The following is a 25,530-nucleotide window of genomic DNA, read 5'->3' on the forward strand; positions in this document are numbered from 1 at the left end:
GATGAGTTTATTTTCATTGCTGTTATGTAGAGGTCTTTTTTAGTTGATGCGTCATAACTTTCGTTTTTGGGGGATTTAAGGATTTCAGACTTTTCATGTCGAACGAACTTAGTTTAATGATATCCAAGATAAAAATTTGTGTAAAATGACATCTGTATTGTCCATTTATATTTATTAGCAAGAGGAAGTGTTAAATGGAGTCAGCATCTTTTTTTTATATATAAATCTTTAATGTTATTTTATTGTTTTACTCTTCAGCCATGACAACTAAAACAATTTATCTCACTGTTTTATTCCTGGATCATAACAAAACCGACCAATAGATGGTCTACCCGTATATATCATGATACCAGGACATATACCAGTTCATAATGCGGACTGACGTGTACTTTCACATATTAAACACGCATGATGTTGACAAATCATAATATATTGTATGTATTTTAACGTTTCTTTTAATTGTCATTCACAGTACTTCCAAACCTACAGAAAAGGATCCACCAAGTTATCCTTCCAAAATCTTTTAAGGAGCTAAAAGTTCTGTGCCTGGAAAATTTGAATTTTTAAATCCTCCTCATTTGGATTGTCTCTGCAGTTTAAACCATTATTTGGCTGAATTACCTCATTATACCTGTGTAAAAGGAAACATTTAAGTAGATAAACACTTAATTCAGTAATAGTTGTTGTATTTTTCGGTCTTATAGGTTGCTCTTTGTAAATACAGCTGTTTCTCGGGCAACGCATCTTTTGGGGAGATACATAATATTCATAGATGGGCGTTTTTCAATAAAAGCGTATCTTTCAGACCTAAAAAAAATGGAAAATCAACTTGTCTAAAATTTAATTTCAAGAGTTATTTTGAATACTTCTATAATAGACCTGTTTGTAAACAAAAAGTGCAATCTTAAATATTCGTTAAAATGATATTATTTTCATAATTTGAGTACTGTTTCGTAGGGGACTTTTGTCCCCTACGAAATTTCTTCTAAACACACATATTTTTTGCAATTTTAAATGTTTCCTATAGACATTCCAGTTTGTTTACTTTAAATACTGGAAAAATATCATTTTTTTTTCTGAATTGGAAAACCATTTTTATCGATAAAGATTAGACAGTACTTCACATATGAAGGTTCAACTCACGTTACGTAGTGGACATTTTGATGCGTTTCGTAATAGACAAAACCGTTTCGTAGTGGACAAAAAGTTTCGTAGTAGACATCAACCCTATTATATGTTAATAAAAACATAATAAAAATTACATGAAACTAACCCTTGTTATTTGTTTTGCACGAATATTATTGAAAAAAGATTAAAAAAAGACTCCATGGCAGTGGTAGTGTCCACTACGAAACGTTTTTCTCCCATACTTGTTTCGTAGGGGACCGTTTCGTAAGGGACGTATTCGCATGTTTTATTTTTTTTCCCACAATCCCTATATTGCAATAATAACAAGACTGATTGTATTCATCAAAGCATTTATCAAGCTGTACACTGATATTTTTTTCATAATTTTAAAACCAGATACTGAAGGAGATTTGACCCGTTTCGTAGGGGACATTATCAAAAATACGGTATCACTCTGGTCCATTTGATGTGCTCAATTTTTCTTACCAACAATTTAATTGCCGTTATAAAAGCATCACTTCTTTTGTAAGACCCTAATGTATATATCTCTTGCAAACAAAAATTACATTGATTTTATAAAACTGTTTATTGGTAAATTTTAATGACTTCGTTTCGTAGTGGACATTTTGTGAGGGACACACCTTCTGAAATTAAAAAACCTATATTGAAATGTGTTTATTAGAATATGTTGGCTCTGAACATACTTTTGAATTATTAAAGAACTTATGTAAAGTAAAAAAAACATTTATTTCTTCATTTTTTTACGATATTTTAGAGTATGAATGTTGAACAGGCGGTCTAGGGACATGGCATTTTGGTTGTTTTGGACCATTCAGGAGTCAATATCTTATCAATCCCTCTAAAAATAAACTGTTTCTTTGCTTAAAAATGTAAAATCTAATTCAATGTACTGACTGCACAAAAAATTACTTGCAAAGATCAAACACATTTTTTTTAAAGTGGATAGGACAAGAAAATACGTTTTTATTGAAAAACGCCCAGATACGTTAATTTGTTAACGCAGTGGTTCCCAGATATGATCGCTGTGGTTTATCTCATAGTGAGAGACATGTTACCAGTATAGATAAACATGGTAGCGCCTAAAATTCAATTCTTATGAGATCCAAAAGTTGGGGTAGGGGTAATATAGAATTGTATTATAAGTTTAAACTCTTAGAAGTTCAGGGCATATAAATGTTGAAAATATGCCGCGCAGTCCTATATTTTGACCTTTGAATAAAATAGTAGTGCAAACCAACTTTCCGTTCTAGGATATAACATTTTACGAACCTTCATAGTAAAAGTGACCCTGTTTTGGACACTAAGGGAGTTCTTATGGGAAATTACATTGTCTATATTTACAGAATTGCTACCTATAGCTCCTCGCAGACTTAAGTACTTACGTACCCAATGTTGCCAATACAATGAACTATAAAAAAAATAAAACTGTCATCAAGTAGGAGGTTATACTCGATATGAACCAGGTTTAATTATCAAGTCTGAAATATGATATTGTTTTCTACATGTGCTATATATACCATGGTTTTTACGAGTTAACATATTTAAACAAACTAATCCGAAGGATGAGTTTGTTTAAATATGTTAATGAGTAAGACACATGGTATATAAAATTTGTAATATAAATAAAATGATTGACAGCTTCAAGACCTTCGACTAATATTGGAAATTGATCACGTTACAGTTTTATCCAATGAAATGGAAGCTCGCGCAAGTCACTTTTGCACTTCGTGTATGATCGTCTGTGTATTTCATGTAATAGAACCCCTGAATTTTCAGAAAGTTGCGCCCCGTGTATGATTGTAGGCTCAGGTAATTTCATAATGTCATCAGACTGAGGTAAACAAAAATGTCAGATTCCAGCGACAAGGATTAAATAATTATTCTAATGACGGTAAGAATTGTTTTTTGTTTTGTTTTCAATGTATCATACAAATTAAGCATATTTTACAGAATTTTCATCTAATTGAAAAATGCTTTTCTTCCGTTATTTTATTAGATTATTTATTAAAACACGATTTTCATGATAAAACAATATTTTAACAGTGGCGGCTTCAGGGGCGTAGATAGTGTACGTCCCCTAATCATGTTTTTTTTCACAGATATTTGTAGCCGATATTTATTCCTTTTTGTATAGGTACCCCCCTTTTCCAAATTTAATTGAATTTTCGCAAAGGAAATGATAGTATTTACATTTTATTTTTTTCAAAACTGAAAGAAGAAACATTTAGTAATTGTTTCCAAAATTAAGGGAATTCGTAACAATCCTATATAGTTTGTGCTTTTTCTTATAAAATGAAAACAAATGAAGATCTTGACCTTTTAGTACGTTTTACAGTTTCCTAAATATTTTAGAGGCGGATACATTTAAAAAAAGGTGGAGCTTCAGCCATGGAATAACATGAAAATGAATATGTTATACCATGGCTGAAGCTCTGCCTTTTTTCCTTTGGATTCTAGTCGAGTTGCATATTTAATTAGCAAAGTATGGTACAACATAAATTTGCATATAATATACCATGGTTTTCCCTCACCACACTTTTTAAGCAAATTGTTTCATAAAAAACATCATAGGAAAAAATCCAATTTAAATAATAATGTAAAACATCGCTTTATGATATAATTAAGTCCTACATGATTCTGTATTGATTGTATATTAAGGCCAAACGGTATACTTCGAGCAAAATGTCCGCTCGCCAATCAATAAATGAAATATTTCATTGTCTATGTGACGGATCAATTAATACATTAAATGAGCAAAGCTGAATCAGTTAATTAGGCAGTCGGTCATTGGTTCGATCATTTCCTAGATATTATAATAACCAGGAACTCTTATATGACTGTAAACTATATCTTTGGAAAATGTGTGTGCCAAGTCAGAAATATGATCGTAGTTGTTTTCCATTTGGACCGTTGGTTCATATGATGTAGTGTTTATCTTTATCAGGCATTATGGACTGTATTTTTTTTAAGCAAATTGTTTCATAAAAACATCATAGGAAAAAATCCAATATAAATAATAATGTAAAACATCGCTTTATGATATAATTAAGTCCTACATGATTCTGTATTTATGTCTTAGAACTAAATATCACTAAAATAAAATTTTGAATCAAAACCAAAAATTATACAGATCTTTACAATTTATATAACAACGAAGTGTGTAAAGTTTTAGGCAATAATCATAAATTGTTTTTGAGATACGGTGCGACATGTAAAAAACCCTCCCCCTTTTTTACAAAATACTCAATAACTCAAAAATAAAATTTTGAATCATCACCAAAACGTATACAGACCTTTATATTAATATAACAAAGAAGTGTGTAAAGTTTTAAGCAATAATCATAAATCGTTTTTGAGATACGGCGCGACATGTAAAAAAACCCTCCCCCTTTTTTACAAAATACTCAAGAACTCAAAAATGAAATTTTGAATCATCACAAAAAAGTATACAGATCTTGAGATTAATATAACTAAGAAGTGTGTAAAGTTTTAAGCAATAATCAAAAATCGTTTTTGATATACCATAGCCAGAAATTAGTAGTGGTTTTGCTAATTAATATTCATAATATGTAAATGAGAATTGTACCACGTGATAGTACTTTAAACTGGACTGGCTTGATAGGCTTGATATCATTAAAATCTTCAAAACACGGATATTATAAGTTGCCCGTCAGAGAGTCCTTATTTACAATCACTTTGATATTTCCGTAAAGTTGTCAGGCGGTCAAAATCAAAACAATGAACGCGAATTTAGTGAATTTTTCGTGCTTTCGTGAGTTTATTCTTCTTGAAATAGTGACATTTTAATTTTATGTGGGAACCTAAAGTTCAATGACTACACATACAAGGTTTGGACTTGCTTATTTTTTGGAAATTCAAGTTTCATATTTCACCCCGGCAACCTGTTTTTGTAATTACCTTGTTAGCCAATTTTCAACACGAAGTTTGCAAATTTGACGTTTCAGCCATTTTAGCCTGTATTTTACACTGCAATGTTAAAAGCCTCTCGCTTCGATTTTTAAAATAGCTCAGGAACCTGTATTTTTGCAACAACAGTCATTATGTTTCGTTTAAATGGTGTATATTGTTGTGTATATTCATTTTCTGCCTCGGCAACCTGTCTATGACTTAAATTAGAATTAAAACAGACATTTTTTCAAAAATCCCTATCATTTTAATGTAATTTCCGTGACCCGTATCCGATTTCTTTAGTATAATATTCAAATAAGCAAAGTGGCGTTGATTTCTGGATATGCGGTGCCGACATGTGAAAAAAACACACCCCTGTTTTAGTTACAAAGTGCCTTAACTCAAAAAGTTTTAATCTTATTTTCACCAAACAGTATACAGATCATTTGACCATCAAAAGAAACAACTATAATAAGTTTCATGAAATTTGGATAAGTCGTTCTCAAGTTGCGGTGCGACATGTTTACACCGGACAGACAGACGGACGGACACCGGACATTTGTATAACATGATACGTCCCGTCAAAATTTTGACGGGCGTATAAAAACAGATAATAAGGCAGTTGTTTGGACCAATCCCGATCAGTGATATATAAACCCAGCTTCAGGCATAAGATTTAAGGAATACTAGTAATGTTGACATACAAGATGAAAGAAATACTAAACGACTTTGTAACATTAAATGACACAGTTATGAGGAAGAACTAACATTCTAATGCAATTATTTTGTAACAATTGTTCTGATTGGATGACAGCAAGCGTAAAATTCTCTATCTCCTTGTCTGTAACTAAGGAAGCCGACATTTTGAATTTCGGAATGTATTGACATGTTATTTCTACAATAATAAACAAAAAACTCACTTGTTGCGCCTAAAAATCTTCTTTTTATGAAATTTTATTACATTCTGAAGCGGCACAGAAGCCAGAAAACGCCCGGTGTTTATGTTTGACGCCGGAAGCATACCTATGACGTCACCTAGTGTAGGGACCAAAGAAGATAACATCTTTTCGCGGAATTTTCTTTAATGAAGATTTTATACTGAAATAATGATTAAAATTTAATTATGAACTTGTTTTGCATTAGAATAGAGATAACTGTATTATATTTGAAGCTTTGCGGACGTCCATCGGTAGTTTTACTGTCGCAAATACCCGTTTACCTGTCTCCGCTCCGCGTCGCCAGGTAAACTAAATTTGCGACAGTAAAACTACCGATGGACGTCCTTAAAGCTTCAAATACAATACAGTTATCTCTTAATTGACACCACATATGTTTAACAATCACCATCATGAATAGGTTGACGAATACGATGTGTCGGTATCTTACACTATCGACGCATTTCGCTCTCCATCCCTCCGCAGTTTATATGATAACCTTTATTTGTTGCCTTGCTTTTCATTTTTTTAATCGATTTACGAGATTTTAACATCGGTAAACTATTGTCCCCTTCAATGTCAATTCTAGACAATTACTATCTTATATCAAATTATTAATTGATACCTAAAACGTACCAACTTAAGCAATTAATAAAGTCTATAATATACATATAGGTTCAAGTCCTTTCAGTTAGCTATCTTACCGAGTCCAGTCTCCCTTGCAGATAATCCAAGGACTGATGTCCAGCTTGTGATGAAGTTCCTGTGATATCTCCGGTGATATCAGATTTGGAGTTCCGGCACTTTTACCTCGTGTAATCAATCTCATGGTTTCATCATAACAACAGAATTGAGCTGCTAGTGTCTCAGTGCCCCGATATAACTTAGACCGGATGCAGTATTGAGCATTTGGTTTATAAGCATTCAGACCTTCCTCTGATATAATGATATTGAGCCACTTGAAATGTTTTTGTTTTTGTCTATCCCATACTTTATTGTTATAGTCTAGATGTAAAGGATAATAACACGGACAGGAAGGTAGATATGACTTATTGAGGTATGTTTTTATTGTCTGATTATTACAATCTATCCATTCTTCACAAGTATCCACATCTAAAATGCACATAAATTAATAATTTCAGACAAAGAAAGAGAAACAATATTATCGATGAATGGCATACTAATACTTTTGAGTTCATTCAAAGTTTGATAGAACGGCTTTTTTAATGTTTCTTTCTGTAACTTATACGGTTACATAATTGCAAGATAATTATATTTTGTCATATGTTCCTCTTCAGAAACAAATAAATCTGAACATACCCTGTATATAAACTACTTATTAATTCCTGTTACTGCTGATACCTTAATTAAAATACTCTACTGATATACCCTGTAAATAAACTACTTAGAATTCCTGTTACAGCTCATACCTTCATTAATATACTCTACTGATATACCCTGTAAATAAACTACTTAGAATTCCTGTTACAGCTCATACCTTCATTAATATACTCTACTGATATACCCTGTAAATAAACTACTTAGAATTCCTGTTACAGCTCATACCTTCGTTAATATACTCTACTGATATACCCTGTAAATAAACTACTTAGAATTCCTGTTACAGCTCATACCTTCATTAATATACTCTACTGATATACTCTGTAAATAAACTACTTAGAATTCCTGTTACAGCTCATACCTTCATTAATATACTCTACTGATATACCCTGTAAATAAACTATTTAGAATTCTTGTTACAGCTCATACCTTCATTAATATACTCTACTGATATACTCTGTAAATAAACTACTTAGAATTCCTGTTACAGCTTATACCTTCATTAATATACTCTACTGATATACTCTGTAAATAAACTACTTAGAATTCCTGTTACAGCTCATACCTTCATTAATATACTCTACTGATATACCCTTCAAATAAACTACTTATAATTCCTGTTACAGCTCATACCTTCATTACTATACTTTACTGATATGCCCTGAAAATAAACTACTTAGAATTCCTGTTACAGCTCATATCTTCATTAAATGATTCTACTGATATACGCTGTAAATAAACTACTTAGAATTCCTGATACAGCTCATACCTTCATTAATATACTCTACTAATATACCCTGTAAATAAACTACATAGAATTCCTGTTACAGCTCATACCTTCATTAATATACTCTACTGATATACCCTTCAAATAAACTACTTATAATTCCTGTTACAGCTCATACCTTCATTAATATACTCTACTGATATACCCTGTAAATAAACTACTTAGAATTCCTCTTACAGCTCATACCTTCATTAATATACTCTACTAATATACCCTGTAAATAAACTACTTAGAATACCTGTTACAATTCATACCTTCATTAATATACTCTACTGATATACCCTGTAAATAAACTACTTAAAATTCCTGATACAGCTCATACCTTCATTAATATACTCTACTGATATACCCTGTAAATAAACTACTTAGAATTCCTTTTACAGCTCATACCTTCATTGATATACTCTACTGATATACTCTGTAAATAAACTACTTAGAATTCCTGATACAGCTCATACCTTCATTAATATACTCTACTAATATACCCTGTAAAAAACTACTTAGAATTCCTGTTACAGCTCACACCTTCATTAATATACTCTACTGATATACCCTGTAAATAAACTACTTATAATTCCTGTTACAGCTCACACCTTCATTAATATACTCTACTGTTATATCCTGTAAATAAACTACTTATATTCCTGTTACAGCTCATACCTTCATTAATATACTCTACTAATATACCCTGTAAATAAACTACTTAGAATTCCTGTTACAGCTCATACCTTCATTAATATACTCTACTGATATACCCTGTAAATAAACTACTTGGAATTCCTCTTACAGCTCATACCTTCATTAATATACTCTACTGATATACTCTGTAAATAAACTACTTAGAATTCCTGTTACAGCTTATACCTTCGTTAATATACTCTACTGATATACTCTGTAAATAAACTACTTAGAATTCCTGTTACAGCTTATACCTTCGTTTATATACTCTACTGATATACTCTGTAAATAAACTACTTAGAATTCCTGTTACAGCTCATACCTTCATTGATATACTCTACTGATATACCCTTCAAATAAACTACTTATAATTCCTGTTACAGCTCATACCTTCATTAATATACTCTACTGATATACCCTGTAAATAAACTACTTAGAATTCCTGTTACAACTCATACCTTCATTAATATACTCTACTGATATACCCTGTAAATAAACTACTTAGAATTCCTGTTACAGCTCATACCTTCATTAATATACTCTACTGATATACCCTGTAAATAAACTACTTGGAATTCCTCTTACAGACTCATACCTTCATTAATATACTCTACTGATATACTCTGTAAATAAACTACTTAGAATTCCTGTTACAGCTCATACCTTCATTAATATACTCTACTGATATACTCTGTAAATAAACTACTTAGAATTCCTGATACAGCTCATACCTTCATTAATATACTCTACTGATATACTCTGTAAATAAACTACTTAGAATTCCTGTTACAGCTCATACCTTCATTAATATACTCTACTGATATACCCTGTAAATAAACTACTTGGAATTCCTCTTACAGCTCATACCTTCATTAATATACTCTACTGATATACTCTGTAAATAAACTACTTAGAATTCCTGTTACAGCTCATACCTTCATTAATATACTCTACTGATATACTCTGTAAATAAACTACTTAGAATTCCTGATACAGCTCATACCTTCATTAATATACTCTACTGATATACTCTGTAAATAAACTACTTAGAATTCCTGTTACAGCTCATACCTTCATTAATATACTCTACTGATATACTCTGTAAATAAACTACTTAGAATTCCTGATACAGCTCATACCTTCATTAATATACTCTACTGATATACTCTGTAAATAAACTACTTAGAATTCCTGTTACAGCTCATACCTTCATTAATATACTCTACTGATATACCCTGTAAATAAACTACTTAGAATTCCTGTTACAGCTCATACCTTCATTAATATACTCTACTGATATACCCTGTAAATAAACTACTTAGAATTCGTGTTACAGCTCATACCTTCATTAATATACTCTACTGATATACCCTGTAAATAAACTACTTGGAATTCCTCTTACAGCTCATACTTTCATTAATATACTCTACTGATATACTCTGTAAATAAACTACTTAGAATTCCTGTTACAGCTCATACCTTCATTAATATACTCTACTGATATACCCTGTAAATAAACTACTTAGAATTCCTGTTACAGCTCATACCTTCATTAATATACTCTACTGATATACCCTGTAAATAAACTACTTAGAATTCCTGTTACAGCTCATACCTTCATTAATATACTCTACTGATATACTTTGTAAATAAACTACTTAGAATTCCTGTTACAGCTTATACCTTCGTTAATATACTCTACTGATATACTCTATAAATAAACTACTTAGAATTCCTGTTACAGCTCATACCTTCATTAATATACTCTACTGATATACCCTTCAAATAAACTACTTATAATTCCTGTTACAGCTCATACCTTCATTAATATACTCTACTGATATGCCCTGTAAATAAACTACTTAGAATTCCTGTTACAGCTCATATCTTCATTAATATACTCTACTGATATACCCTGTAAATAAACTACTTAGAATTGCTGTTACAGCTCATACCTTCATTAATATACTCTACTGATATACTCTGTAAATAAACTACTTAGAATTCCTGTTACAGCTCATACCTTCATTAATATACTCTACTGATATAACCTGTCAATAAACTACGTAGAATTCCTGTTACAGCTCATACCTTCATTAATATACTCTACTGATCCTGACGATGGAAAGTATCTGTTAAATTCCCTGGAAGCAGTATCACCTTTAGGCTTCTTTTCTACAATAAAGGTATGTAAGTTACTTGTATGATTTGGATTCAGACGTCAAACAATATTATGTGCGTTAAAAAGTAAAATCACAAAATTACTGAACACCGAATAAAATTCAAAACGGAAATTAATTAAATGGCAAAATCAAAAGCTCAACCACATCAAACAAAGGGATAACAACTGTTTTTTTTTTCTTGACCGGGTAAAGGCATTTTCTTATGTAGAATATGGTGGATTAAAGTTTACGCCGCGGATAACGGTATAAAGCGAACTCAGTTTAAATATATGCAAAAAATATATAATATCTGTAACAAATTAAATGTGTGTTGTTAGTTTATGATATTAACATAGGATTTTTTTCAGAAGAAATTTAATCTCGGTATGTGGACAAGATTTCTTTGAAATATAGATTTAAAAAATCGAATCCTAAATGTGTATCAATATATTCAATGTTGATCGTAACACAAGTTATGTTAGCCAAAAAATTTTCCACTGTTTATTGATATGTGTTCTTCTAGATATTGTATCCTCCAATCGACCTTTCTACTGTACGATCGAACGGTTATGTCAAATTACTGTTTACGGTCACTGTTCAATTTGGGGTCCTCATTGCGGTCCACGTTTAAATCATGGCAATTTCTTTTAAAATCAAATTCAAAGATTTGGATGGGAAAACATGTACATAATTAATTGCAGGATAAAGACAGTAACTGCTTAGTGTCTCTAAATATCAGCTGTATTTGTACTCGGATCGAAACAGGAGTTATAGCTCCCTGAAACTCGCTTTACACCTGTTTCTTAGCCTCATACACATACAGCTGATATTCAAAGACACTAAACAGTTATTTTCTGGACCTGAGGCGTGACCCAGGAAGGCCAATAACAATTATCTGTCATGATCTCTTCAATTTTTTCATTATTACTAACGTTTATATTGAACGTCAAAATTTACCTTTCTTACAGGATGGCATAAAGCAGACCATCGTCTCGGTCTCTCTACATGACATTCCACATCCCCTGGACCGACTTTTTTGTCCGCTGTTACAAGTCACACTACACTCTCCCCAAGTGGACCACTGGTCAGCTGAATCTTTAAACAGTTAAGATTTAAATTATGATATCCTTATATGACAAATTGTCTAATCTGCAAAATGCACTCAAAACCATCACATCATACATATCCTTATAATTAAACTCCATTTGAAGTGTTGTTGTCAATTTTGGGTATTATATCCTTATAATGTTTATTTCCTTGAACAATTGTTGATTTGTCTTTCCTTGAAATTATCTGAATGCATGGCTTCTCTGTACTGATCTATCTTGTCCAGAAAACCAGTTGGTTTCTTATTAAATACCACAACAAATACTGTATTTGTGGTACATGTATCACTTATATTTGTATCTATATATATAACAAACAAAAATGAAAAGAGAAAATTTTGCAATACCTTTTGAATACTATAACTTTTTAGATATTTAGACATATTAAGACTAATTAAGTAGATGTTGATAATATCCACTTGACATGATTGAAATTCTATTAGATTACTTTTGGAGCAGTTTTGAGTCTTTGAAGCATGCTCAAAAAAGTTCTTTTGGTGAAATCGTTTTTATATTTGTAAATTTTTTTTGCTTCGACCAGCTTTGGAGGAAATATTATCAAAGAATTGATAAAAATCAGCACAGAAGTTTACTTCCTATCTCATTTAGCCCCTAGCATCTTGTCAGGCATTGTCATTACTAAAAACCAATAAATGTATTGTAATCTGAGGAACAATTTGACCTTTTAACAATTTTTTTTACTAATGATACTGACGATCCTCCACAAAGTAATATAAATAGAACCATACAAATAGTAAGCAAATACATATAAAAAAAGATGTGGTATGATTGCCAATGAGATAATTCTCCACAAGAGACCAAAATGACACAGACATTAACAACTACAGGTCACCGTAAGGCCATCAACAATGAGCAAAGCCAATTCCGCATAATCATCTATAAAAGGCCCTGAAATGACAATGTAAAACAATTTAAATGGGAAGACACAGCCTTATTTATGTACAAAAAATAAATGAAAACGAATATATGTAACACATAAACAAACGACAACCACTGAATTACAGGCTCCTTATATCATGTTCTCAAATCTAGATATCATCTCCCATTTAGTAAAAAAAACACATGAAAATATGAACCTAGAAAAATGTATTATGTGTTGCTCTCCTAGCTACAAAATGTATCCAAAATCAAAGATGTGGAACATATTCTATCATAATCATTTGGTAACTAATGCAATTAATGTCTCTTCCATGCCCGTCTTGAACATAAAAACTAAATAATAAATAAACAACACTCCTAATGCTCAGATTGTTTGTCATCGTGCAACACAACTAATAACACCATATAGGAAAAACATAGAACTCATTTTGTCATGAGACACTGTCAAACATCCAAACATACTATCCACACTCATATGTGTCCACACTTGTATAATTAACAAAATAATAAAATATTTATATATTTACAATGTTTAAAACTAAATTATCTACTGTAGATTTATATGACACCAGAGATCAGTTATTGGTAGAGTTAGTGTTGCTAAAAAGGAAAACATGGTAAGATTACCAATAAGGCAATATTTGAGCAAAGACCAAAGGACAAAAATGTAAACAACTACAATTCCCACATAGCCTTCATCAATGAAGAAAATCCATCGTTTAAATCCAGCTGCAATAGATCCAGAATGAACTAAAAATGATACAATGAAAAAAGGTAAGCTAATAGAATCAAATAAAACATGCAAATTATGACAGGCAGCAACACACGAGACAGTAATATAATGCAGGCTGCGAGCTTTGTGATCGATTAGTTTTTCCCTAATACCAGCTTCCAATACTATGTATCAGCATTAATATAGAGCTACTGCATATGGTTATGGAGTAGATTTCTTCAAGAAGATACGATATTCCCGATATTGCATTTCCTTGTTAAAGGATTGATGCTTACAAGGAAGCTTTAAAAGTTCATCAACCAAAACTTCGAATATATCGCGTGATGCCTTATCAATGGATATTGTCTAGTGGTCATAAAAAAGCTTCTATCCAAATTTCATAAAATTTTATGTAGTTTTGACAAAGTTCTTAATTTAAAAAAAAAAGCTAAATACTACAGACTGAACCAAGATATTGACGATGCGGAACCCTCCGCCTTACCTACGACGGAATCTAAGGATCATGTCTCGCTTTCCGACATAAATGTTGCAGGCTCGACAAAAACTGACATGGAACAAAAATTAAATTGATGTGAACTTAAACAAATATATTATTTTCTCGTTTGAATTGTTTTACATTGTGTCATGTCTGTGCCTTTTATAAAGCCCACTACTGATAATTCACTGTTTTGGGGTTTTCCTCATTGTGTACTGAGACTGTGTGGTTACCATAAGTAGATCTTTGACAATTACACTACTGTACATCTGCTAAATTTCATATATGCAAATGTTCTTCATTGTCTTGAAGCAGTATCTAGAAATCAACAAATAAACTGAATCACAATGTCTACTTACTTTTTGATGACTCAAATGGATTATAGTTTAAACCAAAATCCATGGAACCAGCGCCTTTTTGTAGGGCTTCTTCAGCAACTCGTTCTATGATATGTCTTATAGTAGTTGGCTCCAGTTTAAACATATGCTGTCGAAATTTTGTCCTTTGAAGTTTCTTCCCTTTTCCACACTTTTTGCATTTCTTATTTTTTCTGCGTCTACGACCGCCATTATTTATGTTTTCTATAGAATTATTTTTAGTCTTCTTTTTCTTACGTTTTTTATTTTTCTTTCTTTTTCCTTTGTGTCGTTTTCTTTGTTTAGTTAATCGAATTTGCTCTAACATAAAATTGTCTTCGTCATTATTATATTTTGATGAAAAACCAGTCAAATTAAATAACAAATTCCCGCTATTCTTTCTTTCAGTAGAATTCACATCTTCTGTCTGAAAAAAAATAAAGTTACAGTGACCTATCAATTTATAAAATATAAACTAGTTAACAAATCAAAATATCAAAGAAAGCATCAGAAAACAGAATGAATGGGGAATGTGTCCATGGGAAACATAATTCAAGAACTGTAAAAGTGACGCTACCCAAATTTGTACTTGATCTGAGTTTTGTGGTAATAAACATCCATTTTTCCCATTTGTTAAGGGCATAACTCGAGAAAGACTAGTGTGACGCTTACAAAATTTAAACTTCATCTGTGTTTTGTAGTATTTAACATTGTGTATAAGTTTCATCACATTTGGTTGGGGCAAACTAAAGTTAGAGAACGGAAACCTAATTTGGGAAGTACGCACGGACGTACGTACAGAAGAACAAGGAAAAACACTTTGATAAGAGCTATTTGTTTAACGCCCCCGTCGTAGCGGAGGGTATATTAAAAAAAAGATGATAGATATCAAACAATTCTGATCATGTCGCAATGGCTTGCATTATTTTCCTTTATTTCTTTACAGATGGTGACAATAAAACAGCATCGTTATTTATAATTATCCCGAAAATAAACATGATTAATATGAATTATTACATTGATTTCTTATCAAATAGTTTCAGAAGCTACCTTTTTTTCTTAAACAAATAAGAGTGATTTTGGCATCAAAGAATAGGTACATCACTGATATACTTCAAAGAGAAAAGGCGTTAAGGATGACACGCGCCTCCACGTGAACACGATGATAAAGATAGAATTCACTGTTTGAAATGTTTTATCAAAGAGTTTCTGTGTGAGATCTTATGATAAGTCAAAGACAGGCTAAAAGAGCATTTACTGATGAGTGACATAAATAAAGATAATGTTATTCTTACCAAGATAATTGTTAACTAAAGTTAAAACTTAAAAACAACTCGAGAAATCAGTTAGATGGCAAAATAGCAAAATAGTAACCATATGAATAAAATGAGTCGAAATGAGGGATTGAACTACAATGAAACAGAAATACGACAACATCAACAACTACGCACATATATATACACACACACACACACACACACAATAATCAAGATTGACTTCAATCCCTACTGAAGGATTGAAATAAGTTTCCAAAAATAAGTTGATCGCAGTTTTAACATTGTTTGGGCTTCCATGAATACCCGAATTGACATGTCTGCTCTGACAGAGCGGTCTGTGTCGCTGATCACAGACAGATGTCAATTCTACCCTGTGTACTAATCCCGCTGAAGGAATGGTCTAAATTTGCATGTGCAACAAGCAATTCTACCACCAATGAGCTATATTTAACACGTAACCACCCTTTCATCAAATAAACAATACCAGTCACTACACTGACTGCTTCTTTAAAGCATTTACGTTTAGTAATTGAAAGAGGTGATAAACATGCAAGTTTTCAAAATTGTCAGTTAGGTTTACTACTTTATAACATTTTGATTTGACTAATCTATGCTATTGAGGGGAAACTGGATAAAACAGGTTATACTGAACGTGAAATTAACACATTTTTTAAAGCGAATATCAGAGCATTCATTCCTTTTATTTTCTTAGATGCTGATATGAAGGAAAAGTCTTAAAATAGGTTTTTATAGATAATAAACTAGTAAAAACGTTTTTGCAATTATCATAAGATTATCATTTCTTCAAAACAAATGCGTATATTTTTCTGAAGAGAATCGTATGTTGTTGCTAGATAAATATTTATCTCACTATATGTCATCAACAAATTTGATTTTACCGGCGTCGCCGATGGCGGAAACAGGGGTGGTGTTCTCGAAGCTATTTTAGGATTAGGACGTGTCCTAAGACTATCTTATGACAAGTCTTTGTCCTAAGTCGTGTTCTCGAAGCTCTCTTAACTTAGGATATATCACATTTCTCGTCCTAACTTTAGGACACCGAATTATGTGTCTTAAGATCATCATATCTTCATCCTAACTTAGTGCATGCTTTTTTCTATTTATTTTTTTAAGGTGAAGATGAACATCTAATAAAACGCACAATCGGTTGTTAACTCGTATAACACATTGTGCATGATTTTAAACTTTGAACTTCGTGTTTTACGATTCGATGACACTACGAATTCGATATTCTCATTTCAATACATATTGTTTTCCAGTTTATATCCCAATTATTTCATTATTACATTTGAAATCATGCATTTAATTTAGTACATGGTATTACAAAATTTCGTAAACAATTTTATTAATTAGTTTCGTCTTTAATAAATGTTTTATCAAACAATTACTTTAACTATTTCAAATTTCTCATATAGGATATGTTTAGGACGTTGCGTCTTGACTTAGCAGCGTAAATATTTGCTTGTTTTTTAAAACAAAACCAATACCGGTTCTGGACCAGCAATGATGCATACATTTGCATGTATTCATATAGCAATTAAAGACCTGGGGTGGTGTTCTCGAAAGTATCCTAAGATTCGTCGTAAGTCATAGATAAGACCAATTTTAGGATTGACTTAGGACCAGTTTAGGGCACTCTTAAGTTGCGTTATGAAGGACTGTCATATAAGTGAGAGGTTTAGCTAGCTATAAAACCAGGTTCAATCCACCATTTTCTACATAAGAAAATGCTTGTACCAAGTCAGGAATATGACAGTTGTATATCCATTCGTTTGATGTGTTTGAGCTTTTGATTTTGCCTTTTGATTTTGGACTTTCATTTTTGAATTCAAGTTCCTCGGAGTTCAGTATTTTTGTGTTTTTACTTTTTAGGACGTTTCGTCTGAGATAGTTTCGAGACGCAACTTAAGAGTGTCCTAAACTGGTCCTAAGTCAATCCTAAAATTGGTCTTATCTATGACTTACGACGAATCTTAGGATACTTTCGAGAACACCACCCCAGGTCTTTAATTGCTACATGAATACATGCAAATGTATGCATCATTGCAGGTCCAGAACCGGTATTGGTTTTGTTTAAAAAAACAGGCAAATATTTACGCTGCTAACAGCTTTTTGTGGAAACGTTGACAAAAATAATCGAGTGTCTCATACGGAATAATTACAGTACGCTTTTTTAACCACTTTTTCAACAAGAAGCTAGTCTATACATGCAGTAAAATGTTTGATGACATCGTAAATACACTTATATTTCTATGTATGACAAAATATATCAGATTTTAAGAAATTATTAATAGGTCTTTTGACTAATTCAGTAATCGTCGACTTACTTAAAATTACTGTTTTACTAGTAAATTAACCTACAGTACTGACTAAAAAGTGGTATACTACATAATAGTATGATTTTTTTTTAATTTCCAAACGGTATATGTTTATCTCGTTAAAATGTAACATATTTAATAATAAAAAGATTATTTTGTATTTTTTTACTTCTAAAATTTATATTTGCTTAAACCCACGTCGTTTTATAACTTCTTATCCATTCGCACCAAAATAATTTTACATTAAAATATGTCAAGGTTTTAAACTGATTCTCATACAATATATTTCCTCAGAAACAGAGGACGAATGATAATTTCGAAAGTAAACACTGAAGTTCATCATTAACGCTCCAGAAAAAAATGTTATTCAAAGGCCAGATTTTCTGAATATTTCTCTATTTAAAACTACAGAATCTTTGTAAAATGTTTGTATCTAAAAAGAAGCACTGATCCGAATCATCATATGGTATACAGCGGTGCATTCTAATTAATTATCATTAAGCATCTTCTGTTTTCATTGTTGTTAAATTGTGATGGATGATATATAACTATCAGATCATGATATAGATGCAAAAATACATTTCTTGTTTCTTGTAATTACTAGATTGAACTTTCTAATTCCCTTTTTATCATTTATTTTGATAAAAAGAGGTTTGTGTTATTTGTGATTAAGAACCTATCAATAAACAGCAGTGGAATGATATGTTTTTTATCCGATATCTACTTTACAAACAAATCTTCAAACGAATGTAGTAAGATATGTAATAACCACACAAGATGATCTTATGCACTTAGATTGACCTAAAATAAGAAGGACGAAACTGGAAAAACGACACCGTCTCACAAGTATAAAAGTTGTTTATCTACAAAATGTTTAATTCGCATTGAACTTAACTGACTTGGAATGGATGATTGAGTCACAATTATGATAGTTTTTACATGACTAGGACGGAGGTTTAAAGTAACAATTCGTTTAGTTTTGATATAAAATAATCATAAGGTCACCGACTTCGATAATAGTGTTTAACCAATCTGTTATTATTATTTTAAGAATGACAAAGATATATTTTTTCAAAATCAATTCTAGTTCATCAAATCCAAGTTGTATGTAAAATTTTTACAAAAATCTGTGAATAAGCTGTAAGTTGACCAAAGGCCAAGCGCTGAATAGGTATGGTTAGCGCTTCACTTCGATTAAAAGTCTTAACGACATGGAATCGGTGTTTTCACAGCTAAAATAGATTAAATTTGCACGTGTTTCATATGTCCAGTAAAAGACTGAAATTTACATAGAGCATTTCTGTATCTGCTTGAAACCAAATGTATAATATATGTATGACCATAGATGCAATACCCATAGATCTATGGTAAGACACAGGAACGGGTTATATGGTGATTACTCATTTTCTAGCTCGATTCATTCTGCATCTTTTTTTTTACAATGGATTGTCCTTTATAAGGCTTTCCTGTTACTTATGTGGCAGTGGAAAAAGCAGCTTCGTTTATTATTTTGGACTTTAATACAAAATTCTCAAGTGTGATATTTTAGACTTTAATTCTCTGTGTTTTATAATTCATTTTATTTTATAATTTCGTTTCTATTTACATTTCGTATCCAGGACTTAAAATCAACATGCTTTTTAATTCTTAGTTTGGACATTGAGTGACATGTTTCAATCTGTTACCTAATTAGTGACATTTTACCTTATTCATAATGTATGTTCTTAATTGTCATAATCAGATTATCATTTAATATCTATTCTTCAAGTTCTAAAAATAGTTTAATCTTTGTCAGTGAACAATATCACTCAAATTAATTGTTATTTGTTATGTCTATACTTGTCATTTAAATTGTGTATAAATACTTGTTTATAATTTTTATAAGCAAGATTCGGACTCAGGACTTTACCCTGAACACAGTCCATCTGTAATAAAAGTATTAGTATTCCATGCTGAATTATTGGTTTATTCATCGCTAATTCCAGAGTCTCAAGAGTTAGTTTTCACCAGAGTTTCAGTGTCAGAGTTCTCATTGCTATTCAGAGCAATCATTCGTTGTGTGATCAGGTGCATCACACAGTTTCAGTAACAAGAGGCCATTCAGTCAGGCTCTTGTTACACATCCTAACAAGTCACCCAGTTTCCCCGGTGACAGATTGGTGGACGACGACGGCGTGCTGACTTCTATGCTCAGCACACGATTCAGAGACCTCAAGCAGCCAAGCGAGTTCCCAGACAAGTATAGCGTAGACAATATTCAGTGATGGAGTACAGCTTTCGACCACAATGGAGACCATGGAACATCCAGTCAGGTTACAGTCCAGCATGTGGGAGATGCGGTAAATTTCATAAACATTCTATTTGTAACTCGATCAATCAAAGATGCTTTTCTTGTGGAAAATACGGACATTATTCAAGTAAGTGTTTTTCGAAAGCAGCAAAAGACAACAAAAGTACACCAGTGCGTGTGAAATCTAAAAAGCAAAAAGAGCGCGATACAGCGAGAATACACAGCTATATTCAGAGTAAAAATATTATACGTGCTTTACCGTTCTCTGGTATGAGAAATTCACCGTTCATTCAATATTTAGATATTTCAAATGTGCTCAAGACAGAACTAAAAAGTGTGAAGCAGAAAATTTCAAAGGAAAGGAATATAAATCTAGAACAGCAAAAGTGCATCGAGGCACTCAAAATTCAATTAAAGAACCAGCAAACCATCGAATCAGAGAGAGACCAGTTCAAGCAAGAACTCGAAAACCTTCGTCAACAGAAAGAAGAAAGTGCTTCGCGTATAAACGTACAGGAATATGTGAATCAAATTCAAGAATTACAGGAGCAATTAATTGAAAAAGACGGGACTGTTAAAATGGTACAAGATCTATACTATTTACGTTCTACCGAATTTACGGATGAAATCCAATCATTGAAAAATGAAAAACAAGCATTAGGAAAAGAAAAAGCAGACCTATGTTCAAAGGTAAATTTTCAAGCGGACTCGATTTCTCAATTGACTTTTCAACTTCAGGACCTTAACCACGAACTCCATCTTGTATCCCGTCAAAACCAACAGCGTCCCAATAACAACAACAGACACTATAACAACCGCAGAGGAGGCCGATTCAGATAGTGCTAAGTCCGAGGACGGACTTAATTGGGAGGAGAGGCATATGTGGCAGTGGAAAAAGCAGCTTCGTTTATTATTTTGGACTTTAATACAAAATTCTCAAGTGTGATATTTTAGACTTTAATTCTCTGTGTTTTATAATTCATTTTATTTTATAATTTCGTTTCTATTTACATTTCGTATCCAGGACTTAAAATCAACATGCTTTTTAATTCTTAGTTTGGACATTGAGTGACATGTTTCAATCTGTTACCTAATTAGTGACATTTTACCTTATTCATAATGTATGTTCTTAATTGTCATAATCAGATTATCATTTAATATCTATTCTTCAAGTTCTAAAAATAGTTTAATCTTTGTCAGTGAACAATATCACTCAAATTAATTGTTATTTGTTATGTCTATACTTGTCATTTAAATTGTGTATAAATACTTGTTTATAATTTTTATAAGCAAGATTCGGACTCAGGACTTTACCCTGAACACAGTCCATCTGTAATAAAAGTATTAGTATTCCATGCTGAATTATTGGTTTATTCATCGCTAATTCCAGAGTCTCAAGAGTTAGTTTTCACCAGAGTTTCAGTGTCAGAGTTCTCATTGCTATTCAGAGCAATCATTCGTTGTGTGATCAGGTGCATCACACAGTTTCAGTAACAAGAGGCCATTCAGTCAGGCTCTTGTTACACATCCTAACAAGTCACCTCGTTTCCCCGGTGACACTTATACCGCACATATATACTATAACAACTACTTAGTATACCGCTGTTCAATAGAACGCTGCGTATACGTATCTTTTTGAAGATTGCTTGGTTGGTGTTTACTTTCGCACTATTGTGCTAATTTGTGGTGGTCAGTTTTTAATGGTGGAGGAAGTCGATGGAGTCAAAATCAAAGAGTCAATGCAAAATATGTATGTCTTATTTTACGTTGAGATGGAACCCTTATAAGTGACACGAATTAAAGATGTTAGACGGAGATGTACAATCACGAAGAGTCACATGTAGCATGGATACCAAATTTTGGAAATCAAAATAACATCATCTTTAAAACTGAAAGTTCAAGAGACATTTGCAGAGACGATAGAACAAAAATCGCACAATTCAACAAGCTTAAGATGGTGGCTGTCAAATACTAATACAATACTCTGGCCCCTTCTTGTTGGGCATAAAAGATGAAAATTTGAATGGAAATTGGGAATGTGTCAAAGAGACAACTTAGAATGCTTAATTGTCCATATGTTAGAATAGATTGCCATACAAATTTATAAGCATGACATGATTCCTTGTTGAGTTTTTTTTTAAGAATCCTGAACTACTTTCAGAAACCGTTTTCTATAAATAACTGGCAGTCCTTTCATTACTGTGTTGCAAATGTTATGTCCATTCAAAAACCATAAATTCAAGAAAAATATCTGCTAAACAAAGATAATATTCCATATTTATCAATCTCAAGTTTTAACAACATACAAAATTATGAGGACATTTTTTAAGTTTAGTAGAACCAAGTACAATTATATATAGTGTACTATAATAATACTTGAAAAGCAAATCTAAAGTCTTAATTTACACGTTTATGATTTTCTGCAATTTATATGTTTATAAATTGTTATATTGCACGATCGACATGTTTTTTAAAGCATTTAAATCTTTCCTCGGAGACTTATGATTTGGTACTAAAATTAACAAAATTGTATTTTAAAGGCAATTTTCTTCCGAATGGTTATAAAGTGAAAAAATTTTGAGTGTATGTCCGCACTCGCATACGCTATTGGTTATATAGCAGTTGGAACATTTCATTTCGATAATTTGATTTGTTCTTTGGGATAGAAAAAAATAACATACCATCGGCGATATTTCATATCTTGATTAAATCTTTTAACTTTCCATAATTGAATATTGTTTTTCCCTTATAAAGCAGTTTGCAAAGTTCTAATATTGTAATTTTTACCAATTTTGTTTGGAGTAAGATTTCATAATCTAGTTATATGCATTTTTAAAAGAAAACTATGAAGCATCATTCAAAATGCACGATGAAACGCATAAGTGGTTTCATCGAAGCCTGCTCCACCTCGCCAATCATTTAAGGAAAACTTGGTTCAAACACAGGCTAAATATATGCAAACTATAAGTTTCAAACTAAAGTTTTGTTTTCCATATTTTGTGGCTTACGCGCAATTTAGTTAGAATCGTGTTTCATGGTACCGTGGAATGTATTTCTATGATAGACTGTTACACGTCACGTCCAAATCGAACTCATCGTGTTGGGTCTCCTGTAAAACCGATTCATGCGACACAACACGCATTACTGGAATAACTTTTATCACGAACGCTCGAAACAAAATGTTGTAATGCCAAATTAGTTGAACACTACATGTAGTGTATTAAAACCAAAAATGGCCGCTTAAAGTAGCTGGGGTGTCTAAATGTTCACCGATAGATGTTCTAGAATTTCTGTAGAAGACTTCTGGGTTAATGTACTTTCAATTTTCAAAATAAAACTAGAGGTAATGGCCTTGGTTTTTTTAACGCTAAAATGCTTTGAAATGAACGGAATTGCTTTTTATAAATTATTCCGAAATTTCAAATAAAAATATGGGGTCACGCACTTAAAAAAAAAAATTATTCCAAATAACACAAATTTAGATGTTTCTTTTGTATGTTGAATAAATATTTTTACAACATGGCCAGAAGTAAAGGATGCCCAGAAAAACACACAAATGTCTACTGTAACACGGAAAGAATCACACACTTTTTGTTACCAATTGGTTATGGGGAGTTGCTCAAATTATTTAAGAATATCTATTTTAAAACCACGCCGTATTTACATATTTGATAAACTATAAATTTACAATAAGACTATCACTTATAATTATAATACATTGATATGAATTACATCTATGATATGACATTAGCTTGTTATTGTGTACTTTAACCCCACCCATTTTTTTGACGTTGGATCAAATGTTTGGTATAGCTTGTGCGAAATTATCTTTACAACGTTTGTAATTTGAAAGAGAAATCTTGACAAGTGTACTTTAGAGTCCTAATGTTAGAATGGTCCGAATGCTGGGTATTGTGTTTAAACCCAAGCATAGGTAATTATAAACAAAAACATTAGTTATAAACTGATATAACGAATCACAAAATTTAACGACAAAAGATAATTTTTAAATTTCATCGGAAATTCTTCAAAAGTTTTTGTTATGGAATTTGTCAGTATATAAAACATGCAGTATCAAAAGCAGAACCATGCAAAGAACCGAATCATTATCGGTTTGAAATATGTTATAAACTTGAATTTTAGCATTTACAAACTACATGATCAAAATTGTCGACATCATGTTACAGTACATGTTCCCCTCAACTCTCTTGTACTCCGTGACTCCGTGTCTACGTTACTAACTTGAAATACTCAAGTCTTACCTGTTTGCTGTCATAGTCCAAAGAGACGTTGGAATAAGATGACCCTGAAGTAAAAAGTCCATAATTAGCGGGAATACTCCAAGATAAATAGCATATAAAGAAAACTAGGAACATCATATTCAACTTCTCTATAACACATAAACAGATTTGTTTCGGTGTTTTCCGATTATCGTGTACATCTGGACGTTCTTGCGTTGTAGGTGGCATACACACGTCACTATTCATAAGAACAGATTAACTGCTAATTAGTGACCGGATATTTTTTTTCACCCACGTGTTTTAATCTATCTTCGTAGTATTTTTTCAAAACCAGTGCATCTTTATTTAACACTAAATGTTACTGTTAAATGTACAGGCGATCAACAGGTGCCAGATAATACAAGAACTTTAATCCATTACTTCTCTCAATGCTTATTTCAAAGGCACTCGATTAGTAGATATTTTCCTCATAATTATTCTTCTCATAATAATCCTTTGTGGTCATTTTGTTCTCTGGCCGTTGTTCGTGTTAATGATGGTAACCAAATGGCCATGGTAGATAATTACAGCGATAAGTACACTTCAAATAAATCTGTTCCATCATTATTAACTTTTATCTATTCAAATACCTATCATTATAGAACACAAAGTGATAGAAATAACACATCTTGGGTTAAGTACATTTTGCCTATTTAAAGACGAAGAAATTATGGTAAAATTATCTAACTTTATTGTATCTTTCTCAGTCCTAACTGTGAACAATTAGAAAAACTAAATTACACTGTACTGCCAATTAATTTAACCTCTTCGGATCTGAGAGAAAGTGAAGTGGGAAGTTTTGTTAGATTTATT

General features: G+C 31.9%; 1 protein-coding gene across 1 annotated transcript; it reads right to left on the minus strand.

The window, feature by feature from the left end:
- Window positions 1-223: 223 nt before the first annotated feature.
- On the minus strand, window positions 224-25,086 carry LOC139516024 (isthmin-like). The gene is made up of 6 exons (XM_071305828.1): window positions 24,700-25,086; window positions 14,535-14,958; window positions 11,919-12,056; window positions 10,891-10,974; window positions 6,698-7,106; window positions 224-631 (listed from the first exon to the last, which is right to left on the minus strand). The coding sequence occupies exons 1-6, from the start codon at window positions 24,922-24,924 to the stop codon at window positions 532-534; spliced, it is 1,380 nt and encodes a 459-aa protein (XP_071161929.1). The 5' UTR covers window positions 24,925-25,086; the 3' UTR covers window positions 224-531.
- Window positions 25,087-25,530: the final 444 nt, after the last annotated feature.

The sequence above is a fragment of the Mytilus edulis genome, chromosome 3, assembly GCF_963676685.1.
Source record: "Mytilus edulis chromosome 3, xbMytEdul2.2, whole genome shotgun sequence".
Classification (NCBI taxonomy): domain Eukaryota; kingdom Metazoa; phylum Mollusca; class Bivalvia; order Mytilida; family Mytilidae; genus Mytilus; species Mytilus edulis.